We start from the raw sequence: 26,385 nt of genomic DNA, 5'->3' as shown, positions 1-26,385 counted from the left end.
TGTTTTGTGAGTGCTTCTTTACAGGCTATGTTATACATTTCCATTGTTTGCTTCAGTTCCAACTTCAATCTTCTTTACAGGATGTAGAAGATGAATGCCTGTCATTCTCAAATGAGAGGGATGAAAATTCAGGAGGAGTGCCAGTTTCCATTGACTTCCTTCCATGATGCGTTGACTCAAAGCTGAAGCTTCCATCTATGTATGAGCCCAATGATAGTCGAGGGTTGGACATTCCTGTATCTAAGTTCAATGAAAGGAAGAAGTTTTCTATGCTTTTTCATTTCGGTACTTAGAAAAGATATGTCCGTATCTGGTTTGGGAGAATCCCCATATTGTCTTACACTGTAACCCTTCCTAGTGAATGGTGACCTGAATGGTTCTTATTCATCCTGCGATCTACACGGTGCAACATCAAAGGTTAGGGACAATGGTCGGCGCAGGATGAAAAACAAATCGCATTGTTTGAATCTTTCATTTTTCAATAACATAGATTGTACAAAAATCTGGTGCCCCTTTTGAAACTGCTCTTAGAATATATGATACCTTGAATCTTTTGAGCAAGCTAGCTTTTTTGAAGAGCCAAGAACCAGATGCTCAATTCCCGCCTGGGAAGCATATTCAGTTAGTGCTTTTGATATATCTGAATCTTCTAGTAGAACGTCCGTGCATTGTATATCTTTTCGTGTACAGAAGACACAATATGGGAGTAAAACATTTTTGTTATTGCCTTCGGGTTCTTTAGATACCAGTGAAGTATCATCATCAAGGAGAGCACTTATCCTTGGGGTGAATAGAGAAGGTGATGGAGATAGAATAGGTGCAAGAAGCTTGGCATGGATGAGAATTACAGTTGCACTTCTTGTTCTGTTTCCTTCTTCTCTGTTTTATCTTCAACCTCTTCAATAAGTCTATAACAGTAATGGCTTCATCCACTCAGCCACATGGAACACCAATTAGCATTGCCTTTGCCTTTGCATCACTTTCTTCTCGTGCAATGATCTTTCTTTTGAAAGCGTCCTTGAACCATGGTTTGAAGTCCCTCTTTAACCTTGAGGACAAGGTTGATTTTCCAGCGAAGGGTACGTAATGATTGCAACTCCAATATCACGATACCCACTAGCAGCCACGTCAGGCTACAACCTAAGACTATGGGAAATCCACAAAGACCACATTCAACTATAGTCCGACCCCCCTCTAGTTGGTAACAAAGTTAGTGACCACTCCGATATTACCTTGTTTGATTGGGTCGTGTTTATTATTTGTCTTGTAGACACTTATAGCGTAGACACAACACGGGGACATCGAGAGAAAAGCCATGAAGGCATAATTAGTGGCACATGACAAAGAAGTGTATTATATTTTGTGGGGTGGGTTTAAGAAACAACCTTATATATATCTTCAGGTGATGGTTCCTTATATATATCTTCAGGTGATGGTTCTGTGAGGGTGTTTGATTTAAGAGACAAGAAAAAAATGACCATAAGATATGAAAATCCAGTGCAGGATTGTCCCTTGCTTTCATTTGGAATGGAATAAAAGTGATCCAAAGGTTCGTGGCCACGGTTGAACTAGACAACAACAAGGTGTTGATATTGGATATTAGGGTACCAATCACACCATTTATGGGGTTAAGTAAACATAGGACGTGTGTTAATGCTATGTCATGGTCCCCAGATTTTGGACGACATTTGTGCTCTATTAGTGATGATGCAAGGGTCTTCATTTGGGAGGTGATGGACACGGGGTTCCGTTCAGGGAATGGTTGTGATGTGGAGCCAGTTATGTGGCAAATACTGGTAGTTTAGACCCAAAAAATTAAACATTCTTAACATTTTTCTTTTTACGTGCATTTTACTAACAATTACACATAAAATAATTTTTAATTGAATAACAATATAAAACTTTTTCATGAATAATATATACCTATTAAAATCTAATTTAAAAATTCAAATATTGTTATATATAATTATCATAAAACTTACACATTTAAAATATTTTAGTTTTTTAAAAAATTAATTATATAAAAATATATATTTTTATGTGAAAAAACATATCAAAATCCTAATCCTAACATAACAAATATTTTCTTAAAAAAAACATAACCACTAATAAATTATAAATTATAATAAGATGACTAAAATTTATTTTATTATTTTATATTAATTGTTTTGTACCCGGTCTCGAAAGTCGAAGAAGCAAAAAGGGGGTGGGTCAAAATTCCGCCGGAGAAAATCTTTGTTCGGTGTTTGCAATCGGGAGAGAGAGCAAGGTCCCTTCTCAAGGATGGCGATGACTGTACACGGTACGTGTTTTCTACTCACCTCTCCATTCTCCGCTTCGCAACTCTCTTTATTACTCTAATTAGGTTTCTCTTCAATAAACTGATTAAACTTAACTCACTCACAAATTCACAATTGGCTTAGGGTTATGAATAGTAAATTCCGTAGCAATTCATCGGGGTTTTTCGTAAGATTAATGAAATTAGGCCATACAAAGATACACTCGTTTCTCTGTTAGGTCGCTTCGTGAAGAGAAATGAGCATTAATGAAATTGCTCAAGGAACATACAATTCCGCAGAAGGGTTTGGGTTTTTGAGTAAATTGTTAATTTTAATCAGTACAGGGTCCGGGCTGTAATAAAATTGGAAATTTATGCTGCTCACGTCATCGACACTTGGGTGATGCTTGTAAATTTTCAATATTAAGTTCAAGTCCAAAGAAGTAAGAATGTAAAACTCTTGTTAGGCTATGTTTGTATTTACGTTCCATTTACGTTGAACGTAAAAGCTTGAATTTACTCCAGTCACGTTTACAGCTTTGGAAAGTGGGAAATTGCTTTGGAAAGTGTGAAACGGGGTTCCTAATTGGTTCCCAAACACACTCTTACAGTTTAGCTTGGATGGTAATATTAGAGATTCAAATGAGTCCTCTGCATATGTGTGTGTCGCGGATAGCCATCACCCCCAAGGGATTTTTCTCCTCCAAAGTGAGATGAGTGCATTTTAGAGGGTACAACTGTTAATCAAAAGCTGAGAGGCTCCGATAGGTATACATGTACATATATAGCAAACTATCATGTTGTTAAAATCTCTAGTTAATTTTTCAATCAACAGTTAGAGAAGCTAAAAACCCACTATCCCACTCTCGTTATATTTATTATCATTTATTTCATTTGTACTTTTGGAGATTATACTGCTGTGGGATGTTGTAAAATTCATGCAGCACTTTTTTTAAAAAAAATTCCTCAATGTATATGCTTTTAAGTATGTTACTGACTCTGCCCTGTATCTGATGTTTACAAATTGTTGTTCTGGGACTGCCTCTCATCTCTACAGTGTAAGTGTATAAAACTAACTCTCTGAGTTTTGTACCATGATTGATTATATTGCAATATAAGGTAAATCAACTGTTAACTTTCTCTTTCCTGGACTTGCAGCCTTGCTGGGTTGGCTTTTATGTTTTCAGCTAGCATTTTGCTTCAGATTCTGGTACGTTTTACACAATTAGACAAATTGTGTTTGCCTTAAATGCTTGAAATGAAATGAGTAATTTCTGTACTTTTTCCCCCTCTCACAATTATGCTTCATCCAACTTTGGTTTGACCAATTTTGAAGTATTATATTTGTTTTTCGATTATTCTAAGTTTAACTTTGATTGTTTGATGAGGCATAGAATGGAACCAGGAGGGTTGTAATTTTAAAATTTAATAAAACTTTCATGAATATAGGACGAAAAGGATATGGAGAGCATAAATATTTAGTGAAGCTAAATTTACATGAACTAGCAGTCTAGCACTCTATTGGAGTCTATGATCACATATGGGCAACTTTTTAAATTCTAACACAATTGTTGGTGGGTTATTATGTCTTGGTTTTTAATATTTTATAATTACCAAATTTTAGAGGAAGAGGAGAACTATAATTTTATAGTATGCATAAGGGTGAAGCCTATATTCTATGGGCCAAATTTGGGTTAAACACTTAAACAGTGAAAAGAAAAGATGATTATGTATCCAAATAGATATTTTTTATGATGATATGGTTGATACATGATCCAATTGAAATGTTGAATGTGAATTCTATAGTAGTTCATGACACATCTGATCTGTTGAATGCACATTTACTTTCAAGTGTTGAAGTGTATTCCATTTGTTTTCTATGTGGCAGGCATGTGCAATATATAACAATTGGTGGCCAATGTTATCAGGTAAACTATAGTTTTTTGAACTAGAATGTCTTGTATATTTGTTCGGAAATTTTAATTGTTAGAACATTGCACCTGCAGCTCTGATGTATGTGCTGGTTCCTATGCCTTGCTTATTCTTTGGAGGTGGATCCACTCAATTTCTAATGAGCCGTGATGGTGGTGGGTAAGTATCTGTTGCCATTTAGAGCTCAGAAAAGTTCTCCGATTTTATGCAGAAACAATTTCCATGCAATTGGCTTTTGTGTTACTGCGATTCTTTTGTATAACTTGTATGCGGTGGGTGTTATTTATATAACCGTTTTCAATTCAATAAGAATGCTGGGACAATTTTATTCAAAGATTACTTGTTGTCAGTTGGGAATGTAATTCCTGATATTATGTTGCAGTTGGATAGATGCTGCAAAATTTTTGACTGGAGCATCAGCTGTTGGGAGCATAGCCATTCCTATAATCCTCAAGCACGCTCATATGATTGAGACAGGCGCGATGCTCATTGAACTTGTATCGTTCTTCATTTTTATATGTACTGTTTTATGTTTCCACCAAGCCGGCCTTGATGATGATTGGTAACAGTAAAATCGACAAAGTTCTAACACCCTGCTAGTCATTAGGGTTTGTTACCCGTAAAAAGGGAAACCAGATAGTGAAACTTACGACAACCATGGGAGAAGAAATGTATGTTCAAACCTCTGTAAAGCTCTGTAGTAATTGTTTTTTTTGTCAATGTGTATTCTCGTTATAGTAAGGTATTTGTGATAATTTTGATTTGTGGAGAACACGTGACATTTGAGTTCCTTGGTTTCTTTATTGTTCATAAGATGTGTATAACGTTCATGTATAATACTCTGCTAACAACACTTTCTATATGTTTATGCACACACAAATGCTGTTGGACACGCAGATGAACCCATCTTTGTGGTGACACTATTCCTATTTATAGTCATATGTTATCCTTTAAGTAGAAAATGTCTCTTTAGAATAAACCAATTAAAGATACTTAAATGTCTCTTTAGAAAATTTGGGACAATCCCAAATTAGGTGTGCAATTGCTGGACGTCCCCAACAGCTGTTTACACTAATGATGTGGGCATTTTGTTTTGTGTGTGAATATGGACATTTATTTTCACGACATTGCCAAATAAAAAATATATATAGTTCATGTAAAATGATATCGTAACATAACTTAATGAGTAAGATAGTTTTGAAAATAGTATTTTTATTTTGTTTCAATTTAATTAGTCTCGTAAGTGAGAAAACAAAAAGTTAGGACTCATGTTTTCTTTTTATTCTCTTCCCTCGTTTTTTTTAGCTTATACTAGTATTTCCTAGTGGAAGAAGTTCTGTTCGCTACCCCACTTCTCTTCCCTATACATTTTTCTACTCAAATTCTATGAAAACAAGCATACGCATGTTCGTTTTCCTGCATATTATTATTTTATTTTCAATTTACATTGACTTGGATCGTAAGAGTATTTTTAAATTTTTGTATTTAAATAAAAATTCATTATTGTTGACCATTGTAGAACTCTTTGTTATATGATGTCTGATTAATTAATTAAAAATAAATGAGTGGTATAATAGACTTGTTTGTAGAAGTCTTCTTTTTCTAAATCACTAATTTCACTATAGATTTCACATATGCAAATTAAAAAAATAAAAAGTGAACAACTACAATTATTATGAAAATGAACTCTGAAAACAACTAAAATTTAGAAATTATAGCTATATAATAAGGTTAATTTTTTTAAATAATAACTTCATATTATCATGATTGTTTGTCAAATTTTGTTAAAATTGAACAAAAATAAAATATAATCAAATAATTCATATTTATATATATATATATATATATATATATATATTAAAAAATATATAATTACACAAGTTTTGGTATCCATATATGAAAGTACTAAATAATTTTGAATATATATATATATATATATATGATTTTTGTAAATTATAAAAATAATTTTCAATCATTTAATAAGTTCTGAAATAAAATTATTTACTTCAAAGTTATTAAATAGAATAATAGTTAACGAGAGTCACTGTAATTTTATCCTGTCCCGTTATTATTATTTTTTTAGTGAACCTAAAGTATTCTCTCCCATTACTATTTATTTTTCATTTAATTGGTGGAGACTTATAAAATGGTCTAGTGCTGTCATCAATCAACACAAATTTGCAGACTCAAGTCGTATATGCAGTTACTTGGAAGCTACTTAATTAAATTAGAAATATATATATATATATATATATATATATGTATATATATATATATATATATATATATATGTATAATATGAATGGTTTATGTGTGACGGCTTCGATTTATATATTTCTATATAGTAGTAGTATATATTTCTCTTGTCCTTATTGAGTCCAACGTGATGATTTCAACGCGTTAATACACTCGCAAGTGATAGCATATTTCACTTCCCCGAATTTTGGTGCAGCAAGGCAAGTCCAATTCCCACTATCAATTTTTTCAGTCAGTCAGTAATCGAGTTTTGAATTACTAGTTTTCATTTTCGCTATATTTTCCAACAATCATTCAACCATGCTACTACTATTTACATTAGGCTTGTTGGGTTTGAGTGAACTTCCTCGTAGTTGCAAGTGAACTATGAATAACTTTTGAGATTTTTTTCCTGCACCCTTAATACTTCTTCTACATTAACATTTTGAGTGAAAAAATTAATTTTACCCCTAATTCATTTAACTTAAATTTGAACTACCGATTGGAAATTTGTCCGCTACACCATTTACCCCATTTTCATTCTCCTCTCAAATTCTCTTTTCTCTTCAATTCGTAGTTCGTCTTCATCAAATAGTATGTGGTTGTGATTGGTGTCCACTATAATTCTAAAATTGCTACAATAAGTTCTTTTTTCTTTGTGTTTTTTTTTCTGTATTGAATAAAAAAATTTCAATCTATATGATTTATATGGATTAACAATCCATATGAATCTTACGGATTGATAATCTGTATGGATCATACGGATTAACAATCCGTATACACCATACAGATTGAGTAAACAAAGGCAAACTAAAATTTATCGGTGACAACGCAATGCTACTCATGACGATAGAGGAGAGGAAACTCGCGGAAGACGATAAGAAACTATCGAAAGAGAAATTAGGGAGGAGTCATGGACAACAAACACACACCACGAATAATACCAATACCAGCTTTGGGGAGGAGGAGAAGAAAGAGACTAACGAACACACCAAAAATTCCAAATGAACAATACCTTACGGATTGTCAATTCATAGACTATACAAAGAAAAGAAAAAAAGAAGAAACGAAGAAAAAGAAGTAAAAAATAATAAAGTTAGAATTTTCAAAAATACGTTAGATGTAGAAGAAATTTTTTGAGTATAAGAAGAATCACTCATATCTTTCTAGCTATTCATAATCTCATATTCTCTTAGATTTTCAATATAAGAAACAAACCTAATTTATATTAATTAAAAATAATAACTATCATCATTTAATTTTATTATTTTATTTTTAAAAACAAATACTTTTTTCTAAGCTGCTTTTCATTAGAATTTGATAAGGAAATTAACAAAAAAATCATTAGATTTATAGTTTTAATTAAATGAAGGGTATTTTAAAAAAAATTTAGTAAATAAAATAAAATTAGTTAAAATATTTATTTATATTTGAGATCAACATAAGACCAGATAGAATAATATAATTTAATTTCGAGTTAATCTTCAATTCACTTGAACATTTTTATTTAATTCTTACTAACAAACTACTAATTGAATATATAAGTTAGGTACCTAAACGACTTCTATGTGGTGTTTATTCTATTGTGAATAGACGTGTTTATATATTCCAAGCCAAACATTTTAATCACAACATAGTGCAAGCTTTGAAAAACTTCAATTAGTATAATATCTTCAAGGTTTACCACCAGTACACCATGCATGATTGTTGAAAGTACGAACAGCCATGTCCAAGTCTTGAAAACGTGAGAGTGACGATGCATTTGCAATTAATGTATATTCTAGTTTGAGAGTAAAATAGCTAATAATAGCATGTTCGGTTCTAGGTTACGAATGTGATTTTCCATGTTTAACCAAAGGCTAATAATTATCTGCATGTTAAATTGAATGTCGACACTTGTCGCACGTTATTCCTAATTAAAGCTATCTATCTAGTTTTGCTTTTGCATCTTTTGTGATTTTTGACGTGGTTAATTAAATAATCGGAACTACGTCTTATATATGGGAAAAATTATATGGGATATCAGAGACGCACTATAGCTTCTTCATTGCAGATGTGATTTTTTTTTTTTTTCATGGGTTTCTAAACACGCAACAAGACAATTTAGTGTGTATTCGGATTGCAATTAAAACTTGTCAAGCGGAGAAACATACATTCCAATACATCAAATTGGGAAGCAAGTATTTTGTTCCATACTTCCATTGAGATGAAAACTAATTACATTGAACGTAACTTTTATTCAAGCACATTTTTAGATTTAGTGCGTGTGTCTGGTTTCGATTAAAATATATATGTTTTTGATATTTTCCATGTCAATTTCAACCCAAACCAAAGATGCAGAAGCTTCACATATACTTGCTTCAGTGTGACGTGCATCCAAACAAACACACGGTTAGTTCTCAAATTTTATATTCACAGTACGCGGTACTTCACCCGTTAATGTTTTAGTTCATTCTCCGAAGGTAAAAGATTCATCACCCTAATTGCTAGTGGGACCTTGACCTTGATCACGAGAGACATGCAGAGTCAACTAGATGATTCAGTCAACACTGTCTACAGAGACAGTAGTAAGTAGTAACTACCGAGAATATGATGCAGTACTCTTTTTTGGCTATCAGAATCAAATATTCAAAGTGTAACGCGTTAATGTATGAATGTCATAATCTATGTTGTCCTTCGCGCGACTTTATCCAACTCTGAAAATTTATGGCTATGATAGATGAATGGTTGCAGTTTTTATGAGACTTCCTGCTAGTTTCGGAAATCTGCAAGTAGGGATCAACATGACAGTACACTATTACGTTCTATACAATTAATTAAACCTTGGAAGCTGCAAATTTTATTCTAAATCCTCCTTTTTTATTTTGTATGCAGGGGTGTAATGGAGACACATCTTTTTTTTACTCAATTATAAAACATGTATTATAGGAAGTATACTATATTAGAAAATGTGTTCGTTCAAAAATATTAGAATATGTGTTACTTACCCATTTAATATTTATTTTATGAAGTAATAAAAGGACCAATAGGAGAATTTGTGGGATAACAAAACATTACTTTTGCAGTATAAAAAAACATAACATTACTTTTCATTAAATACACCATCTCAAATATGTTAATTAAAGTGTGTGCGTACTGAAGCAAAAACAAACAATTTGGACGATAGCTAGCTCTAAAAACCTATAAATTCAATGTGCCGTTGAATTACTATTGCATTTCGTTGATACTTTAAGGCTTTGCTTGGTCGCGTTCAAATTAGAAGAAGAAAAAAATATAAAAAAAAAAGGGAAGAGAAGTGAGATGAGTCTACGAATTTTTGTCGTTTGGTATCAAAGAAATAAAGATGAAAATTTTAAAATCTGAGTGGGGTTCATACAAAAAAACTTCCATGATCAAATGCGAAGAATTAGCTCTTATGCGTCTACCCTCGTGAACTTCACACAACTCTACCGCAAATTGCTGCTTCACTCTCTCACGTAAGTAGAATATATGGTGAAAGTAGACATGGCTTATTAGCGTGAGCTCATATGAATTCAAAAGATCATGCAATCTGCTCTCAAGCATATAATTGGTTAATTAAGGAGAAAAAAAATCGATTAGGCACAAAAGGCTGATTATTTCTATGACGTGACCATATAATTAATTATACAATTAACGTTCTATGATTGATTATATATGGTGCTGCATAATATCGATTATTTGGATTTCTTAATATATTAATTTCTTGTCTTTTCTTTATTTCAAATCAAGCAAACTTAAAAAATATCATATTTTCACCGTGTTTTTTATTTGTTTCTCTTTTCGATCTCCAATAATTTCTTTCCTACCTATTTCTTCTTCAATATTTCCTTTTCTGTCTCTACCAAAACAGCTTAATAGTGTATTCCACAATTATTTTGACACTTCCACACCCAAACTGTATGATGATCCATTTATCTTTAACATTAGCAATGCTGTTGATATTATGGATTGTCATCATTCATAAATGTCCCCACTGCATTAAAAGTTCGGTGGTCCTTAAGGTGCTTACTTCTGTTTGTTGGAAAATATATAGGGTCTGCTTTGGTAAGTTTTTTTAGAGTACTTTTAAAAAAATAAAAAAAAAAATGAGATGAACTTTTCTATAAGCAAAAATAAATTCTTCATAATTAATTTTTAGAAACTCACCAATATAATTTTTTTAAAATATGAGATGACATCTATAAATTAGTTAATGAAAAACTCATTTTAATTAATAGAGAAGTTCATTTCATTTTTTTCTTCTTATTTTTTTCATCTAAAAATACTTTTAGAGAAATTTACACCTAAAGACCCATAGTACTAAACTACTAGTTCAACTCGATTTGTGGTCAAGTGGAGCTAGGTTTTAGGGATTTGAGATGCACCAAGGACCATTAATGACGTATTTTAGGGAGGTCAATCCATTTGCTTCGATAAAATACATTTTTTCAAAAAAAAGTTAGAATATTTTTTGAAAGACTTACAGCGTGGAAGGAGTAGAGCGAGGCTTCGGGTCTGTGCCTGATATAATTAATAATTAAGTCAATGCCTTTCCTTCCCCTCCAATTAACATGGATGCTTATTTTGTATGAAATCATATAAAAAACAACTTATTAGATATTTTATCCATTTTAATTTTTTTAATCCGTATGAATTAAAAATAGATACAACTCATATATCATATATCCTTAATTAGTGTTCATTTTAATTTATATATCACCTTGAGAGTTTTAATTTATTTCAACCCTTAAGCTAATAGTTAGAAATATCATATTTTGCAGTAAAAAAGAAAAGAAAAGAAAAGAAATATCATATTTAAATGCATACCATTTTATAAAATCAAGACAGTATTACTTTTCCATTAACACCCTTATTTATTGTTGTATTTTTTATGGAAAGAGAGAAAAAACTTATGTAAGAATTTAATTCGAAAGAAATCTAATTAAGTATAAGAAGATTAATTCATAAAATAACATTTTGGAATTGATAAGTATTAGTTAAAATATATTAGAAATTATTTTAAACACATTCTTTGCTAGTAGTTAAAATATATTTAAAATAATTTAAAAAAATTAACAAAAGTTATTAAATAAGAGAATTGACCCACAGTTTTATATAATATCTAATAGATTTCTATCGAATGTGTTCAAAATAATCTATTAAAAAGTGTATTACATTTTTAAAAGAGTTTAGTTTATGTTCAGATTAATTAAAACTCAATTAACTAGTTAAAAAATAATCTCACACATTTGAGTTTATACATGATATCCTTGTCTTTTTAATCATTACATTAACATTTTTTTTAAAGAAAAAAAAAACAAAGATATCATATTGGTGCGATTCATCACAAGATGATGAAGACTTAATTTGTGATAGTTGATCAGACAAATGAGCCACTACACATCTTTACAAAACTAGCAAGAAATCTAACAAGTTTATAAAGTAGAGGTTCTGCATGCGACATACGTAATTAATAATTAACATAACCTTCTGGCTTCTGCTTATTCGGTGATGACTGATCATGAGTGTAACTTATTCGGTGTTGTAGCAGCAAGCCATGCATAGATAGATAGATATTGCACAGATATATTGGATTAGATCTGTTCATGGTTCTGATCCCAAGAAAAAATCCACTTTCTCCCAATCCAAAAAAGGGTCAACATCCATTTGAGTAGTTTCCTCACCGTGAAGAGGGGGTTGGTCATGGTCTCCGGAGGAAGTAGAAGTCTCTGGTGAACACGTTGTACTTCTCTTCACCATTATTTTATGATGATAATCATATAATGTTGAACCCTTTTGTTGCTCTTCTACATTTTGAGCACCGGAATAGCTAACTACGTCCCTCCTTGGAGGTGGTCGTCTGTCAAATGCCCTCAAACACTTTGATTTTTTGTACACTCGGCATAAACTGAATTCCTTCCTTAACTGCAATTAATTCATTGTATATAGTACAATCAAAAGGTTAGTCATATATTAAGAAGTGCAACTGTGATATTGATCTGTAAACAATTATATGAATATAGATCGAACTGCACTGTCACGTAACAAATATTTAAAATTGCACTGATATTCAAACCAAATTGTTCTGACTGAATGGTTGATTAATTGTAACTTGTAAGTTAATTATCCACTGAGAACAATATTGAGTACTATGATCAAAATTTTTAATGTACGAAATACTTACGAAATATCTCGAGCACAGATTATTTTGGTTTTTACTATTTTATTACTTAATAAAATTCAGTGAAATGTCAATCTGTGTCGCTGCATTCGTAAGAAATAAGAATGCTCAATTTCTTCTTCTTCTTTTTTCTGGTTCAGAAGGGTGCTCAAATTCTGATATTTCAGAAGAAGGAAGAGGACCGAGAATCCTAGAGAGTAGAGAAGAATTTTTTATTATTGTTTTTTAGAGGAAGAGAGTAGCTAGAGACGATAAAGCTTAAGGATTAAACAAATTAAGTAGCCAACAAAATATAATCAAGCTAGCCCTAAATCTTAGACATGCAGTAAATATAATACGTACCGTGGGAACAGCCTTATTGGAAATAGAGGATGATGGTTCACCTTTGATGGCACTGTACTCATTCATCTTCCAATCGGTTTTGGTTCCGTTTGGAGCTCTTCCACTATAGAAAACCATAGTCCTTTTAATTCCGATGATGTGATTATCCGAAGAATAAACATGATTAGGAGACCCTGTGGCCTTCCAGTACCCTGTAGTTGTGAGACGCTTTGGTCTTCCTCCTCTGGCTTCACTCTCTTGCCTCGGAATGAAAAAGAACCATTGCTCCGTGTCTCCCATACTTGCCTCTCCTGAAATTTCTGCAAACCAAATAAAAAATATATATAAATATTAATATTTTACTAGCAACATATACAGATTTGACCCGGAACGTAAAAGAAAAGTTCATCGATTCGGCTAAGTTACAAGGTAAGTATACAATATATATAGACTTAATTGCATCTTGTTTCAGTGAATCAAGTTTAATATCAAATATACTTGCCAATTGCATGCGCAAAACTAGTATATATATATATATATATAAAACTCATGAGCAATTCTCATGAAGCCAAAAGGACTGTACATGGATCCTTTTCTCCAATCTTGATCAGAGAATAATATCAACAACATTAATTTACGGTATTATGGTCAATAATTTTTTTTTTAAAAAAAAGTAACATTAAATTATATAGAATGTGCTTGGTTAAATAAAACAACTCGAATCATAGCTTTCAAGTCATCTCCATTTTGATTGAAAGGAAAAAAAAATAGAAAAATGAAAAGAGAAAGAGGGAGATGAGGGGAATATAATATATATGTAAGATTTTTACGTGGGAGTTGAGATGGGTTGTAGTCGTATATATCAACGACTGGAATAACTCGATTCATGTCTTCCCTTTCTCCTTCAAGCTTATTGTGAAGATAGAACAAAATCAGCTCCTCTTCTGTGGGGTAGAAGCGATAACCTGGTGGCATATTTCCCATCTTTGATCTCACTTGTGTGCCGAAACAACAACGAGAAAATTTTCTTCGTTATCGGTGAAGACCAATTCTCACGAACTACACCTCGTGATGTATTTATATATATATAGAGAGAGAGAGAGAGATCAAGTGCTACTAGCTAGCGACTTCGGAGAATCAATGACTGAGAAAGTTAGGCAAAGGTGCAAAAAGACAAATGGCAATCCGAGTGAAATGAAGAAAAACAAGAAATTGCATAAGTATCATTTGGTTAATTTGCTAGGAAACTTCCACTCCACGCGCTAACACAGTTGTCATTATTTTCTGGGTCCGTACCATGGCTTTTGAATATTCAGATGTTGCTTGGCGCATTCCTGTTTCTTCTTTTTTTTTTCTACCCTTTTCTACTTTAGTTATTATATTAAGGTTTAGTATAGTATAGGTACGTTTGCAGCTGATTTTTTAAAAAATAAACAAGTAAAATAACGTGAAATTGATATTTTTATACTTTATTTTAATGTAAATTTTTTTATCTTAATTTACTTTCATTTTATTTGATTTCATCCAATAAACTCTTAATGATTTGTCTTACTTATTTAATTTTAATCTTTTTAAGATTTTAACTTTTTCATTCTTAGTCTTTGAAAGTCTATCTATATTTACAAAAATCAAAATTTAAAAAAAAATAAATTTATAAGAATTAAAAATAAGAAGTACAAACTATCATAAACTTAAAATGAACAATTTTTTTTTTATAAAAAAAAAAAAACAAACTTAATTACAAAAACTAAAAACATCAATTCTATCGTGGATCACTTGATAGGTGGTCAAGATGATCCATTGGACAATAATTTGGAACCGTTGGATTTATTTGTTATTGTGAGTTAGTTTACACGGAATCCGCAACCTCCCACAAGAATCTTTCTGGTCACTGTTGGTTGGCACCATCTCCGATGGCGGTTTTTTTTCCTCCCTGGCATCCACTATCTTCTTCTCTCCCAAAACCTTAGTTTCAGCCAGCAACGTCACCGCCTCCTCAAATTGGCTTCCACTTTGACTCTGACTCTCGCTTCGTCTTCGACATGCTTCACCGGCTCTCCCTGTGTCGCTCACACACTTCCTTGTCACTCCCTGCACTTTAAAGTTTAAAGTAATTTTAGTTTTTTGAATATTCTTTTTCTTTGATATTGATTGATATTACTCCTTTGCACACAGAAACATAGAGCGTTCTGAACAAAAGTTCATAATTTGTTGAAACCTATGCCAAATCTGAACTAAAAGAAGGGTTTTCTGTATTGTCACTTTTGTCACTTTTGTTTTCGCTTGTGTTATTGCGGGGTCGAGTTCAAAGCACATGAACGAATCTAGAGGAGGACAAAGTATATATATATATATATATTGCCCGATTTATAAATTTTTTTAGAGGAGAAAAATAAAATCTAATATTTTTTCAGATAAAATATGATATAAATTTTATTAAAAATGTATTAGAAAAATTGAAAATAATAAAAATTAAAAAATAAAATTAATATTAATTTCTTTTTTTTTGTATTTTTCAACTTTTTATATTTATATTTTAAAATAATTTTCTAATGGGAGCAATACTTATTTCTTTATAAGAAAAAAATTATTCAATATATTCAAGTAACAAAAATTATTTAGTGTGAACAATTTTCTTAATGAATCCTTCCCTATATATATAATTTAATTAGTATAAAATAATATAAAATTAATTGTATTTATTACTTATTATAAAAATTAAAGTGATAATCAATATAAAGGCTTAAAAGAATGTTCCACTATGGACCACGTGATAATTAATATAAAGGCTTAAGTGATCCACCTAGTAATGGCTCATATTTAAACCCTCTTCATTGTTTGTGTCTCGTTTACATGGATTCAGTGTTTGTGTATGATTCATTGATTTTGATTGCTTAGAGCATTTATAATGTATGTATTAAGATAAATTGTTTATTATTATAATTTTGTGAGTCTTATAATTTTATATAAATTTAAATATTTTATATAAAAATTTATTTAAATATTTAAATTGTTAAAATGAGTAACTAATTTAATTTTGTAGATCTTATAGTATTTAAAAATATTTTATTTATAGTATAAATTTGTTAAGTAATATCATATCATCTACTCTTATGAGTGGATCTAAATGTTAGGTAATGTGGGTAATTCTTCCCACAAAATATATTTTTTATTTGAATATATTGAATAACTTTTTTTATTCTCATAAAAAAATAGATTTTGATTTCACAAGATAATTTTTTTTAATAAAGTGAATGTAAATAATTATAAAAGATAAAAGAAAAAAATAAATTGATACTAATTTATCCAGTTGATCTATTTAAATTTTATTGTTTTTAATTTTTTATTATCATTTTTAATAAAGCTTATATAATTTTTTGTTTGAAAGAATATTAGATCATTTTTTGTCCTCCAAAAAACTAATTCTGGATCCATCATTATCTATTCCAATAGAAAAGAAGTTAAACAATGTTACTTAAAATTAAATAATTTGTATAAATAGTCTTGTTGAAGATGCTGTTGGAGGGACTATACCAATAGTGCGTTTATTTCGTTAACAGACATTGGCATGTGACTGACACATCACACATGCATGTTGTTTTAATTGTTAGTGTCTTTATGTTTTTCCAAAATGTCCCCACCCCCTTCCTTACGTGATTGTAATTTCCAGTGTCTACCCAAACCTTTTCTTCCTCTCCCTCGAGACCCTCAGATATTTTGCAAAATGGAAGAACAACCTACACAATCCCACTGAGAGTTCATTTTCCGTTCCAATTCGTCTTCGTATTCAATGGAGCCTCCTACCGCCGCACCGCCGTCACCACCGCCAAGCGGAGGTGGCCTAGCAAGCCACGACGTTCAACTTCAAACTCATATGCGGCATGGCAAGAGAATAATTAGGTCACATCTGTCTCTGAAGTTCCTACTGTCAATAATTCAAATCTAGTATTGCATGCTGCTGGGCTATGCGCGGGGGATTAAAAGAATTCAAGACCCAGATGCTATTTGAGTTTGATTATGATTACCTCAATTCTTAAAGCTTTTTTTTTTTTTAATCTATAGAGTATAGTAAAAAAAATTTACTAGTTTAATTTAATTTGCCATTAATTTGAATCTGAATATATATTTTAGCGATATTTTATTTTAGATGCCCCCAAATATGTATAAAACTTAATAAAAAAAATTTATGTATATAGGAGACATATCAATTGAGAATGTCATTTTTATATGAAAATAAGAGAGTAAATCTATATCATATAATAATCATACGTAATGATAAAAATTTAATATTTTGTGACCATTCAAAAAATTGTGAATTTTGAAAAAAATCATATAAGTTGTATTTTTAATTTAATCTTGAGCATTTAAATAAGATCTAATAGTTTATATTTATGCTTCTCATTTATCATGAGAGAGTTTTCATTTGATATGCTCATATATGAGATTGTATTATATAAGTGAAAATAGTTTTTATTTTAAGAATGTGAGAAATTTAATTTTGGATCGATCATACAATCATACACGAATTATTAAAATTAGAAGTTATTCAGCAGTCACATGATCGGACACTTAACGAAATCTTGTGCATTTTGCTTTTAATATTAATGATTTATATTTAGATATTTTCATTTGATCTGCTTCGTATTTAGAAGAGTAAATTGATTTTTTTTTCTTATTAACCTCCTATTTCCCTCCTCATCTAGTGTGGTGGACGATAGCATTATGTCTACGAAATTAATGATGATTTAGGTTAAAAAAATTGACTTGCTAATGTCGTCCCTAAATCGTCGATTGCCTTGTTCGTTTGGCGTTTGAACCATTCTGTGTGGAGCCATGCATGTTTCTGTGACACATAAACTGTCGAGTAAATTGTGAAAACAAGACAAAAAACATAGCTATAGTTGCCGTTGTCAATTAAGAGGAATGTACAGGTTATGTTCTCACTTAACATGCCAACAATTTTGAATAGCATTGAAATTCCAAAAGAGAAATTCTATGCGTAGATTACTTTTGTATAACTTTTTATTTATTTAAGAGAAATCGCTCGCTAATTTGAATAATTTAGTAATTTAATATCTTATTTTAAATTTCTAATATATAAAAGTAATTTTTCTTATAATGTTAGTATATATATATAAATTTTGTTTAGTGAAAAATACTAATCTTTATACACTTTTTTTTAAGTTGAAGTGTATTAACAATCTACACCAAAATATTTTTTTAAAAAAAAAAACTCACCACTCCTTTTATTTTCCGTAACTAAATTTAGGAATATTTTAGTAACTTAATCAAATTTTTAAAACAATTTTCTCTCTCCTCTCCTTTTTTCATCACTGGGATCTCCGTCTCATCTAACGCGTGCCAACCAACACTCCATTAATTTGTCAAACTAGCTCTCACAAGGACCAACTACAAAGTATGTACAAAAGGAACCGACCTAGAAATAGAATTGATTGACAACAAGAAGTAATTTCCAATTTGTCATGAATGGCGGTGCATTCGTGGGAACAAGCCAATAAAAGAAAAATTAAGTCGAGATAGTCAAGATACTTGACCTTCTTTCAAGTTTAGAAATTAACCGAGAGTCATACACCACTTGCGGGTGCGTCCATCGTGAAAGACAACTCGTTAGGGCTTTAGCAGGTGGAACCAATTGGGGTATTGGGTCTTCATAGCATATGTATAGGTGGGAGTGTAGGCATTTGTGTTGACTGAGGGAGGTCATGCATAGCATATGCATGCGATCTGATTTTGTTAATTTTCTATGTAATGGTTCTGTTTTGGTACCACTGGTACCCTATCTAATATATTTGATCTTTTGGCCGATTAAAAGAAAACGATGATCTAAATAAACACATTCATTTTTCTCCTGCATAAAAACAATTCCCTCATCACCTTTATATTTATTAATTATACTGAATAAAGTACACATTCATACCAAAAAGACACTTGACACGCCCAAATCGAATATATCCTTTAACCATGTATTCACATATGTTGATCTTCAACATTTGCGAGCAACAAACACCACTTGATCATAATTATCGTTGCTAAACCCACTTAAGAATAATCACTCAATTAGAAGTATCTAAACATGATTAAAATGAGTATTACACAACTGATAATTGAGATGGGACAGGCCCATAGACCCAGGCCCAACAAGGTTAGTATAAAAAGAAATAAACCCCGTGTAAAAGAATTGATTCATTTTTAAATAATCACTGCATATCTTTAATAGCTCTGAGTCCAACCCTCACTTAAACATTAGAGTGTCTTTTACAAGTATCCTCTTATCTGTGACAGAAACATTAATTAATATTAATATATTCAACACGATGGAGAGAGATGGGCCACTTTACTGAGTAAACTATATCAAACTCTTCCAGCAAGGCCGTGTGCGATGGAGACTTTGCTTGTAGAATAAGTTCTTAAGTTAGTTAGTTGGTATAAGACACATTAATTAAAAGGTGTAGCTTTAAGAGAAACATACCGTAATAAATTATAGTCATAGTACAATAAAAGGAGGGACTATAGGCCACCACAAAAAAAAAAAAAGGAAGGAATATATATATATATATATGAACATCGCGTAATAAAAGTAGTACGCTTTTTCACTATTAAATATTCATTCATGATCACCATTTACAGAAAGCATGATAGGAGCAAGTAGGTCAATAGGCTAGTAAAAATTTTCATACCTTTCACACCCTTTGATGTTATAGCGAAAGCATGCATGCATTTTCTTCGGAACGAACATGAAACTGGCGCGAAGGTAGTCGCATATATGTCCCTCTCAAATGGATTGACAAATGCTTATTTTCTTCGGCAATAAGTTACACCATTCAGTGGTCTAAATTCTAAAACAAGAACCACAATTCTGTCTTTGAACTTTGAAGAAAGGAACCTGACCTTTTATTCTTTTACGATGCTTAGACTCAATTAACCACATTCTGGATTTGACTCTTGGTGGTCAAGGGATGAATTTTGGTTATTGAGTGGGAAATTAATAGCTAAAATTTAATTAGGAGCATAACTTATAATCATTCCTTTGCTTGCATTTCATCTTAATCTCATTTGTTAATTACACCCTCATTTGCCTAAATACGAGCTCCTAAGGTTTTTCTTGCGTGTTTGTGGATAGGTGTTAGGGTATTAGCTCGAGTTAGCCCAGAGAGATTATTGGGCCAAACTTTTCTATACAATTAGGCCCAATTTGCAGGATATAAATACTCGGACCCCAGAAACGCTGACACAGTAAAGAAAATAGTAAAACCACTTGAAACCAATGTGACAGTTTGATGTTGAATAATAATATTTATCAATGCATAAAGAGTTTTTATATAATATAAATATAATAAGATTACAACATTATATAAGCAGTGACGAAAATCAGTAAAAAAAAAAAAGTAGTGACGAAAAACAATAAAATAATAAAAAAATTGTTTAGCGTTAATCCTTGGTAGATTATTTTTGTTTCAAAATTGTTATTTTTTTTTACAGGAATATAATTATTATTTATTTGTTTTTGGTATCCGTCACAGTTTATGGGCCAAGACCCAAAAATTAATCGCTGCGTCAACTATGGGTTGGCTTTTCCAATCCTTTTTAACCTATACATCCCTCACTATTTTTATTAAAAAAATGTTATAGAATATATCTCTTTTTAAAAGTTAATTTTTGAAATCATTTTTTTGATAAAACGGAAATTCTGGAATTTATGAATTTATTTTAAAAAAATATATTTAATATACTCCATAAACTAACTTTCAAAATATTTTAAAACTTCAAAAGTTGATAATATTTAAAAAAAAATTAAGTAAAAAGGAGCCAAAAAGCAACCCCCTTGGCGGAACTGGAAACCTAAACTAGTTGCGGCCCAAATAGCTAAAAAGGCCATACCCGGAAGCCGAGGCGTGATGTTGAAAAAGCCCAATAAGGGCAAACACGTCATTCAGATTATCAACGATAGTATATATTCTTCTCATCCGTTTCTAGGGTTTCTCCCTGTTATTCTTTCTCTCGTTTCAGACAACGTTGTAAGATCTCTTTTCGGTTTCGTGTAATTTTTTGAATCTGTCGGCGCTGCCCTTAAGATCGCCTTCCCCTATTTCACAATGGAAGCGTTTTGAGTCATAGCAGCGCTACATTAACACCCCTTGAGGTTTCTCTTTAGGGTTTTCCTTCTGGGTCCTCTTTTCTCCCACCTTGTTCTTCTAATCACGAGTCATTGACACCTTTCTAGCCACTGGATTTTGGATCTCTACTTTTTGTTGTTCTACATGGCAAATAGGGTTTTTCCCAATGTGCCCTCTTTAGATTCAACCAATGAGACTTCAGCTCCTTTGACTAGGCCATTTTTGTCAATGCCTCTGTCGGATGGGAAACACTTGCACAGCACAATTTTTTTTTATAGTTTTAGCTGGGTTTATTATTTTGTTTTTATTTTTATCTTTTCATCGCATTCAATAAGAAAACAGAATGCAATGATGATTCAATTAGATGTATGAAAGGAAAAATCCTTTCTGAATTCAAAATTTTGAGTCATATCCATTCATATATCTGACTTGCCTATACTCCTAAGTAGCGTCATGTTTCTGATTTCTTAGAGTTAATTAACCACGGCTTCCTCACTTGGACTTATCGTTGTGAAAATCAGAACTTGAAGTACCTTTACAGCTCATTTTTTCTACCATGATTGCTCGTCTCCGGTTGTTTTGACTGTCTTTAGATTAGTATTTTATCAAATAATAGCAAATGTTTAATATGTGTTAGCATGGAAAAGTAATTTTTGTCCCTAAAAATAGATGTTTCGAATGGGTAGAAAATTGTATACTTTATTTTTTGTTGTGGGGTGGGGGGACATGTTACATAATTTTTTTTTAATATAATTTTTTTTTTTTACAGAAACCGTTTGCTATTTTCTTGATTAATTACCCGTTAATTGTTGTGTTTTTGTGGAAGATTTTAAAAAAATATTATTTCTTAAGATTTATTACAAAAATATCGGTGGAGTTGTTGTCATAAAATTAAAATGTTATTTTTTAATGTTTTAATTTGTTGAAATTATCTTCATTTTAAAAATCTAAAAAATAGTATAATCGAAGACTCCTAACTTGTAAGAATTAAGTGCGTAAAAAAAGATTAGTCCAGTGTTTGCTTATTTTAAAGTAATTTTATTCTATATTTGTCAAATTAATCATTTATATTTTATTAAATTGTTTTTCATTTATAACTAGTGGCAATAATTGAAGTCGCCTAGGTTGAATTTAAATTTCCGATTAAATGATTAGTAGGGGAAATAAATTAACATATTAAATTGAAACATTTTTTTTAAAATGTTATATTAGTGTTCTTTAAATTTCAATTATAAATTAATAAATAAAATCAAGAATTTACTGAGAATTACGGAAAAAATATAAAAGTATTTTTACATTATGTAAAATTTATTTTAATTCTTTAATTATTACATAAAATACTTGTTTATATTCTATAGTTATTTACAATGATGTCTCAAACAAGAGGCATTCACTTCAACGGTGGGGATAGAAAATAACTAAAGGATGACTAAGTCTATGAAAGAACTTCATCAACCAAGTCAGCTACAAATTTCCCTCTGAAAGAACTCAAGTGCGCCTCACTACACACTAAGAAGGATAACTAACGTAACATGTGTTTAGTTTTCATCTTTTTACCATTATTTTGTTAAACATAGTAGGAATTGCTGAAAAAATAACAATCAACAAAGAGCAATTTTAAAAAGATAAAATCAAACTGATAAACCTCGAAAATAGTAGAGGTAAGAGAGAAGATACTAATCATTTCAACTCCTTAGTTCTTAGAGTGAGGTCGAACATGAAATAAAATGATGTGTAGGAAGTAAAAAATATATATTTTTTAAAATACAGGGACTCATTTTATATTCATTTTGTAAATAAAATGCCTTAATAAGTTTTAAAAGGAATCTTGTATAAGTTTTACGTTAAGAATATTTTTCCAATAATTTAAGAAATTTCGAAGTTATTTAAGTATTATAAAAATTTGACAGATACTAAGATAAGATCGACAATAACAAGATATTTCCCATAATTTGAATAACCATCAAATGGTATTAGTTTAAACTGCCCTTGGATCTCAGAAACAAAAGGAACTCACTAGTGAAAGTTTTTATCATTAGCAATTATCAAGTTGTTCTAGAGTTTCCCATTACCGGAATAGTTTCTAAAGTGTAAGTCAAATTTTCATTAGAAAAGGATATCTGTATTACTTTAGGTATTTATAAATAGAGGAATGATAACAACATTTTTTTTATTTGATGATTAACAACATTCTTTCTAATGCTAACAACAATCTCTAATACTTTATTAAAATTTATTGAAAATTACAAATTTTTTTAAGTAAATATCACTTGTCATTTAATAACTCTCCATCTAAGTCTTTTTAATATTAAAAAAATGTTGAAGGTTTCAATATACTCCATCCCCGTTTCACTTTATATGATGATATTTTTTTAATAAAAAAAATTTAAATTAATTGTCGTTTTACAAAACAATGAAGCATTAATTTATTTTTTTCATTTGAACACCCTTAGTCAAAGTTGTTGTTACTAGGTAACTTAAAAGAAAGATAAAGAGTATAATAAATTACATGATATTTTTTTTAATGAAATTCAAAATATTAATTACATTTCTTAATATATGTCCCTATGCCTGGCCGTATAATATGAAACGGACCGGAGATTATCTAAAAAAATACTTTTTACAAACTGGAATAATTTAAGCACCCTTTTTGCGAGCAACTTGTGAGTTGTGACCCACTTTAACCCATTCAGCCGTTACAGGGACAGTATAATTAAAGCTAATCTTGTGACAGAGGATTCTATTTTTTCAGTAGAACAACACGAAACATGTGCTTAGCTTAATTGAGGTTGAAACTTCTGTCTAGTTTGCTTAGTTGGGTGATGAAGAAATAAATTATTTTAGATTAGGAAAATGATGTGTCCATGTTTCACGACTGATAATACCAATTCTACAAGCAACTTCACAAGGTCATGAATCGATTCAGTAGCCCACAACTTTGCCTACGGTGGGCCAAGCAATCAATATCAATTTCAAGAAAGCAAAATAGAGGAACAGCAAAATCTTCAGGTTTCACATACAGGGCCAATGGCAGTACTGTATTCTCAAATCAACATTTTACCCAACCCAAGTTACTTATATGACAGACATACATACACATACTACAGGACATGATACGTCATTCAGCTGAAAACTGAGGGAGAAACAAATCATGGAGTATACTATAATAGAATGTCATCCACAAATCAGAACTATTCCCTATCAGAAAATAACAAACATAACAAGTGTTAACAACCAGTAATCATGGTTCTTTATTAAGCTCAATAAGAATCTAATCCGTGATGTATATTCATTATCAAACATGTTAACACGAATACGGACAACAATCTCACAATTATTGTCCTTCACCTCCTATCAAAGCAACTACTAATAATATTGATAATCGCATGAAATGCACCAATTATCTGATTGGCATAGCATTCACTCCATTCATCACCACACGGGATTGTTTCATTTATTCAGAAACAGAGCAACTGAAGTAAAAATAAAAAGCAGGAACAACATTGAAATTGGAGTTTAGGCATTAAAGAGTTGGCATTTAAATGTCTCACGACTTTATCCAAAGCATTAATCCAAGGCAAAACCGTTAACCATTAATCTAATGCAAAAAATGGAGAGAGAAAATGAAAAAAAAAAAATAGAGAACTTTATCCAAGTTTGGTCCAACAACTTACATCGTTTTACAGATTCTATAAATCAAAGAGAACAAAAAGATCATCCGAAAGCGAAGTTACATAGAGAGAAGCTATCACAGGATTCAGAGAAGCTATCAAAATTTAACTTCCCCACCTCAAAATAGAAAGAGAAAAAAAAAGGTAAATTAAATTAAATTATATTAAATCAATCGAGAAAACCGGTTTGGCGCAAAACGGCGTTTCTAACCTGACGGAGATCCCTCCCTTTGAGCGTTCTCCCGACACCTTCCAACACCGAGAAAGTGGTTTTGGGTGAAACGCCGGAGCCTCTCGCAACGATTTCGTGCGGCGGAAGCATCTCCTCGTCATCGTCGTCGTAGTCGACTACGCGCGCGAAGTCGTCGGCGTTTTTCCGCCTGGAGGCGCTGGCAGAGAGGAGAATCGGGACCTTGACGGGCGCCGATTGCTGGAACTTTCTGGAAGGCGCGGACTGCGCGAGGTAATCGGCGGACGGCGACGCCGCCGGCGGCCTCGGAAGCGACGGAATCGTCATCCGCGAAGAGGTCGGAACGGGGGACTTGCCGCGGAACAGGCCGCCGCGGGATTCGGTTTCCCTCAGCACGACGAGTATTCCGGAATCCACGGGGCGATCGAAGTTGCGGAGGCGAGATTTTGGTGGGGGCGTTGGGCGTTGGGGTTCCGATTCAGAGGAATCGGTGGCCCAAAAAAGTTCGGCTTCGTTGAGTTCTTCGGCGGAGGAGGAGGCGGCGGAGGAGGGGGAGGGGGAGAAGGGGTAGGGGCCGAGGAGGCGGTCGGAGGAGGAGGAGGAGGATCGGCGGTGGAAGGAGGGTGTGGGGTCCATTGATTTGTTTTGTTGGGAGTGAAGGGAAAGAAAAGAAGAGATGGTGAATAGTGATTTAGTGGAATAGCTGTGATGTGGCGGAGGGTCGCAGAGTGGTAAGAATGAGAAATTGGGAAGCTCTATATCTATTCCCTGACGTGGAAGTCCTCAGTAGATTGACCCTGAAAATCAGAATTGAAATTCGAGGGACGCATTCAAACAAACAATAAAGGTTCCACCTTACAACTTTAATTGCGCTCACTATAGTTTTTCATTCATAAAATAATCAAGCATCTTCAAGGGAATATTTTTTAAGGATTTCTTAACTAAATAAACTATTCCTTAGGATTTTTTTTTATTAGAGTAACTATGTGGTAAGAAGAAATTTTTTAAAAATAAGATTTATATCTTTTATAAGAAATTATTTCTTAATAATAAAAAATAATATTTATTTTATACATAAAAATATTATAATTAAAATATAATTAAGTGAAAATAAAAAATAAAAAAATGTGAGTTTTTAAAAATTTCTTATCATTAAACTAAAATTGTGTAAATGATTTTTTTATAATGACATGTTAACGTGGGAATCACAACAAGTAACTTAAAAAATTCACTTAATTTTTTTTTATTAAAAATATTCTTAACAATTCAAATCTAACATTTCCAAAATAAAATTATTGATAATTTACAAATATAATATTAATTATATTTTTTATTATATTAATGATATGGCAATAAAAATTAAAAATGAATTAATTATGATAAAATTAATTTTGTAAAATTATACTTTTTTTGTTCATCCATTTATTAAAAAAATTGTCTAT

General features: G+C 31.5%; 3 protein-coding genes and 1 non-coding gene across 4 annotated transcripts; 2 read left to right on the top strand and 2 right to left on the bottom strand.

The window, feature by feature from the left end:
* The first annotated feature begins 2,170 nt into the window (after nt 1-2,170).
* Nucleotides 2,171-5,106, top strand: LOC114407226 (vacuolar protein sorting-associated protein 55 homolog). The gene is made up of 5 exons (XM_028370256.1): nt 2,171-2,302; nt 3,437-3,488; nt 4,167-4,206; nt 4,285-4,369; nt 4,593-5,106. The coding sequence occupies exons 2-5, from the start codon at nt 3,456-3,458 to the stop codon at nt 4,774-4,776; spliced, it is 342 nt and encodes a 113-aa protein (XP_028226057.1). The 5' UTR covers nt 2,171-2,302; nt 3,437-3,455; the 3' UTR covers nt 4,777-5,106.
* A 6,670-nt stretch (nt 5,107-11,776) lies between these two features.
* On the bottom strand, nt 11,777-14,017 carry LOC114407225 (NAC domain-containing protein 90-like). Its single transcript, XM_028370255.1, has 3 exons — nt 13,778-14,017; nt 12,969-13,267; nt 11,777-12,370 (listed from the first exon to the last, which is right to left on the bottom strand). The coding sequence occupies exons 1-3, from the start codon at nt 13,929-13,931 to the stop codon at nt 12,050-12,052; spliced, it is 774 nt and encodes a 257-aa protein (XP_028226056.1). The 5' UTR covers nt 13,932-14,017; the 3' UTR covers nt 11,777-12,049.
* A 7,405-nt stretch (nt 14,018-21,422) lies between these two features.
* LOC114407929 lies at nt 21,423-21,520 on the top strand. Its single transcript, XR_003665739.1, has one exon. It is a non-coding gene; the product is annotated as a small nucleolar RNA Z266 (small nucleolar RNA).
* A 3,402-nt stretch (nt 21,521-24,922) lies between these two features.
* Nucleotides 24,923-25,579, bottom strand: LOC114405296. The gene has a single exon (XM_028367891.1). It carries the CDS (start codon nt 25,577-25,579, stop codon nt 24,923-24,925), a length of 657 nt encoding a protein of 218 aa, XP_028223692.1.
* Between the last annotated feature and the right edge of the window lie 806 nt (nt 25,580-26,385).

This window comes from Glycine soja, chromosome 3, assembly GCF_004193775.1.
Source record: "Glycine soja cultivar W05 chromosome 3, ASM419377v2, whole genome shotgun sequence".
NCBI lineage: Eukaryota > Viridiplantae > Streptophyta > Magnoliopsida > Fabales > Fabaceae > Glycine > Glycine soja.
Note: the sequence above shows the minus strand (reverse complement) of the source record. Positions and strands in the feature narration are given on the sequence as shown.

Coding starts and splice junctions, on each gene's coding strand:
- LOC114407226 (XM_028370256.1), top strand. CDS start 3,456: ATGTTTTCAGCTAGCATTTTGCTTCAGATTCTG. Junction 4,207..4,284: donor TTGGTGGCCAATGTTATCAG/GTAAACTATAGT, acceptor TTGCACCTGCAG/CTCTGATGTATGTGCTGGTT. Junction 4,370..4,592: donor ATGAGCCGTGATGGTGGTGG/GTAAGTATCTGT, acceptor ATTATGTTGCAG/TTGGATAGATGCTGCAAAAT.
- LOC114407225 (XM_028370255.1), bottom strand. CDS start 13,931: ATGGGAAATATGCCACCAGGTTATCGCTTCTACCCCACAGAAGAGGAG. Junction 13,268..13,777: donor CAACCCATCTCAACTCCCAC/GTAAAAATCTTA, acceptor TTTGGTTTGCAG/AAATTTCAGGAGAGGCAAGT. Junction 12,371..12,968: donor CCAATAAGGCTGTTCCCACG/GTACGTATTATA, acceptor AATTAATTGCAG/TTAAGGAAGGAATTCAGTTT.
- LOC114405296 (XM_028367891.1), bottom strand. CDS start 25,579: ATGGACCCCACACCCTCCTTCCACCGCCGATCCTCCTCCTCCTCCTCC.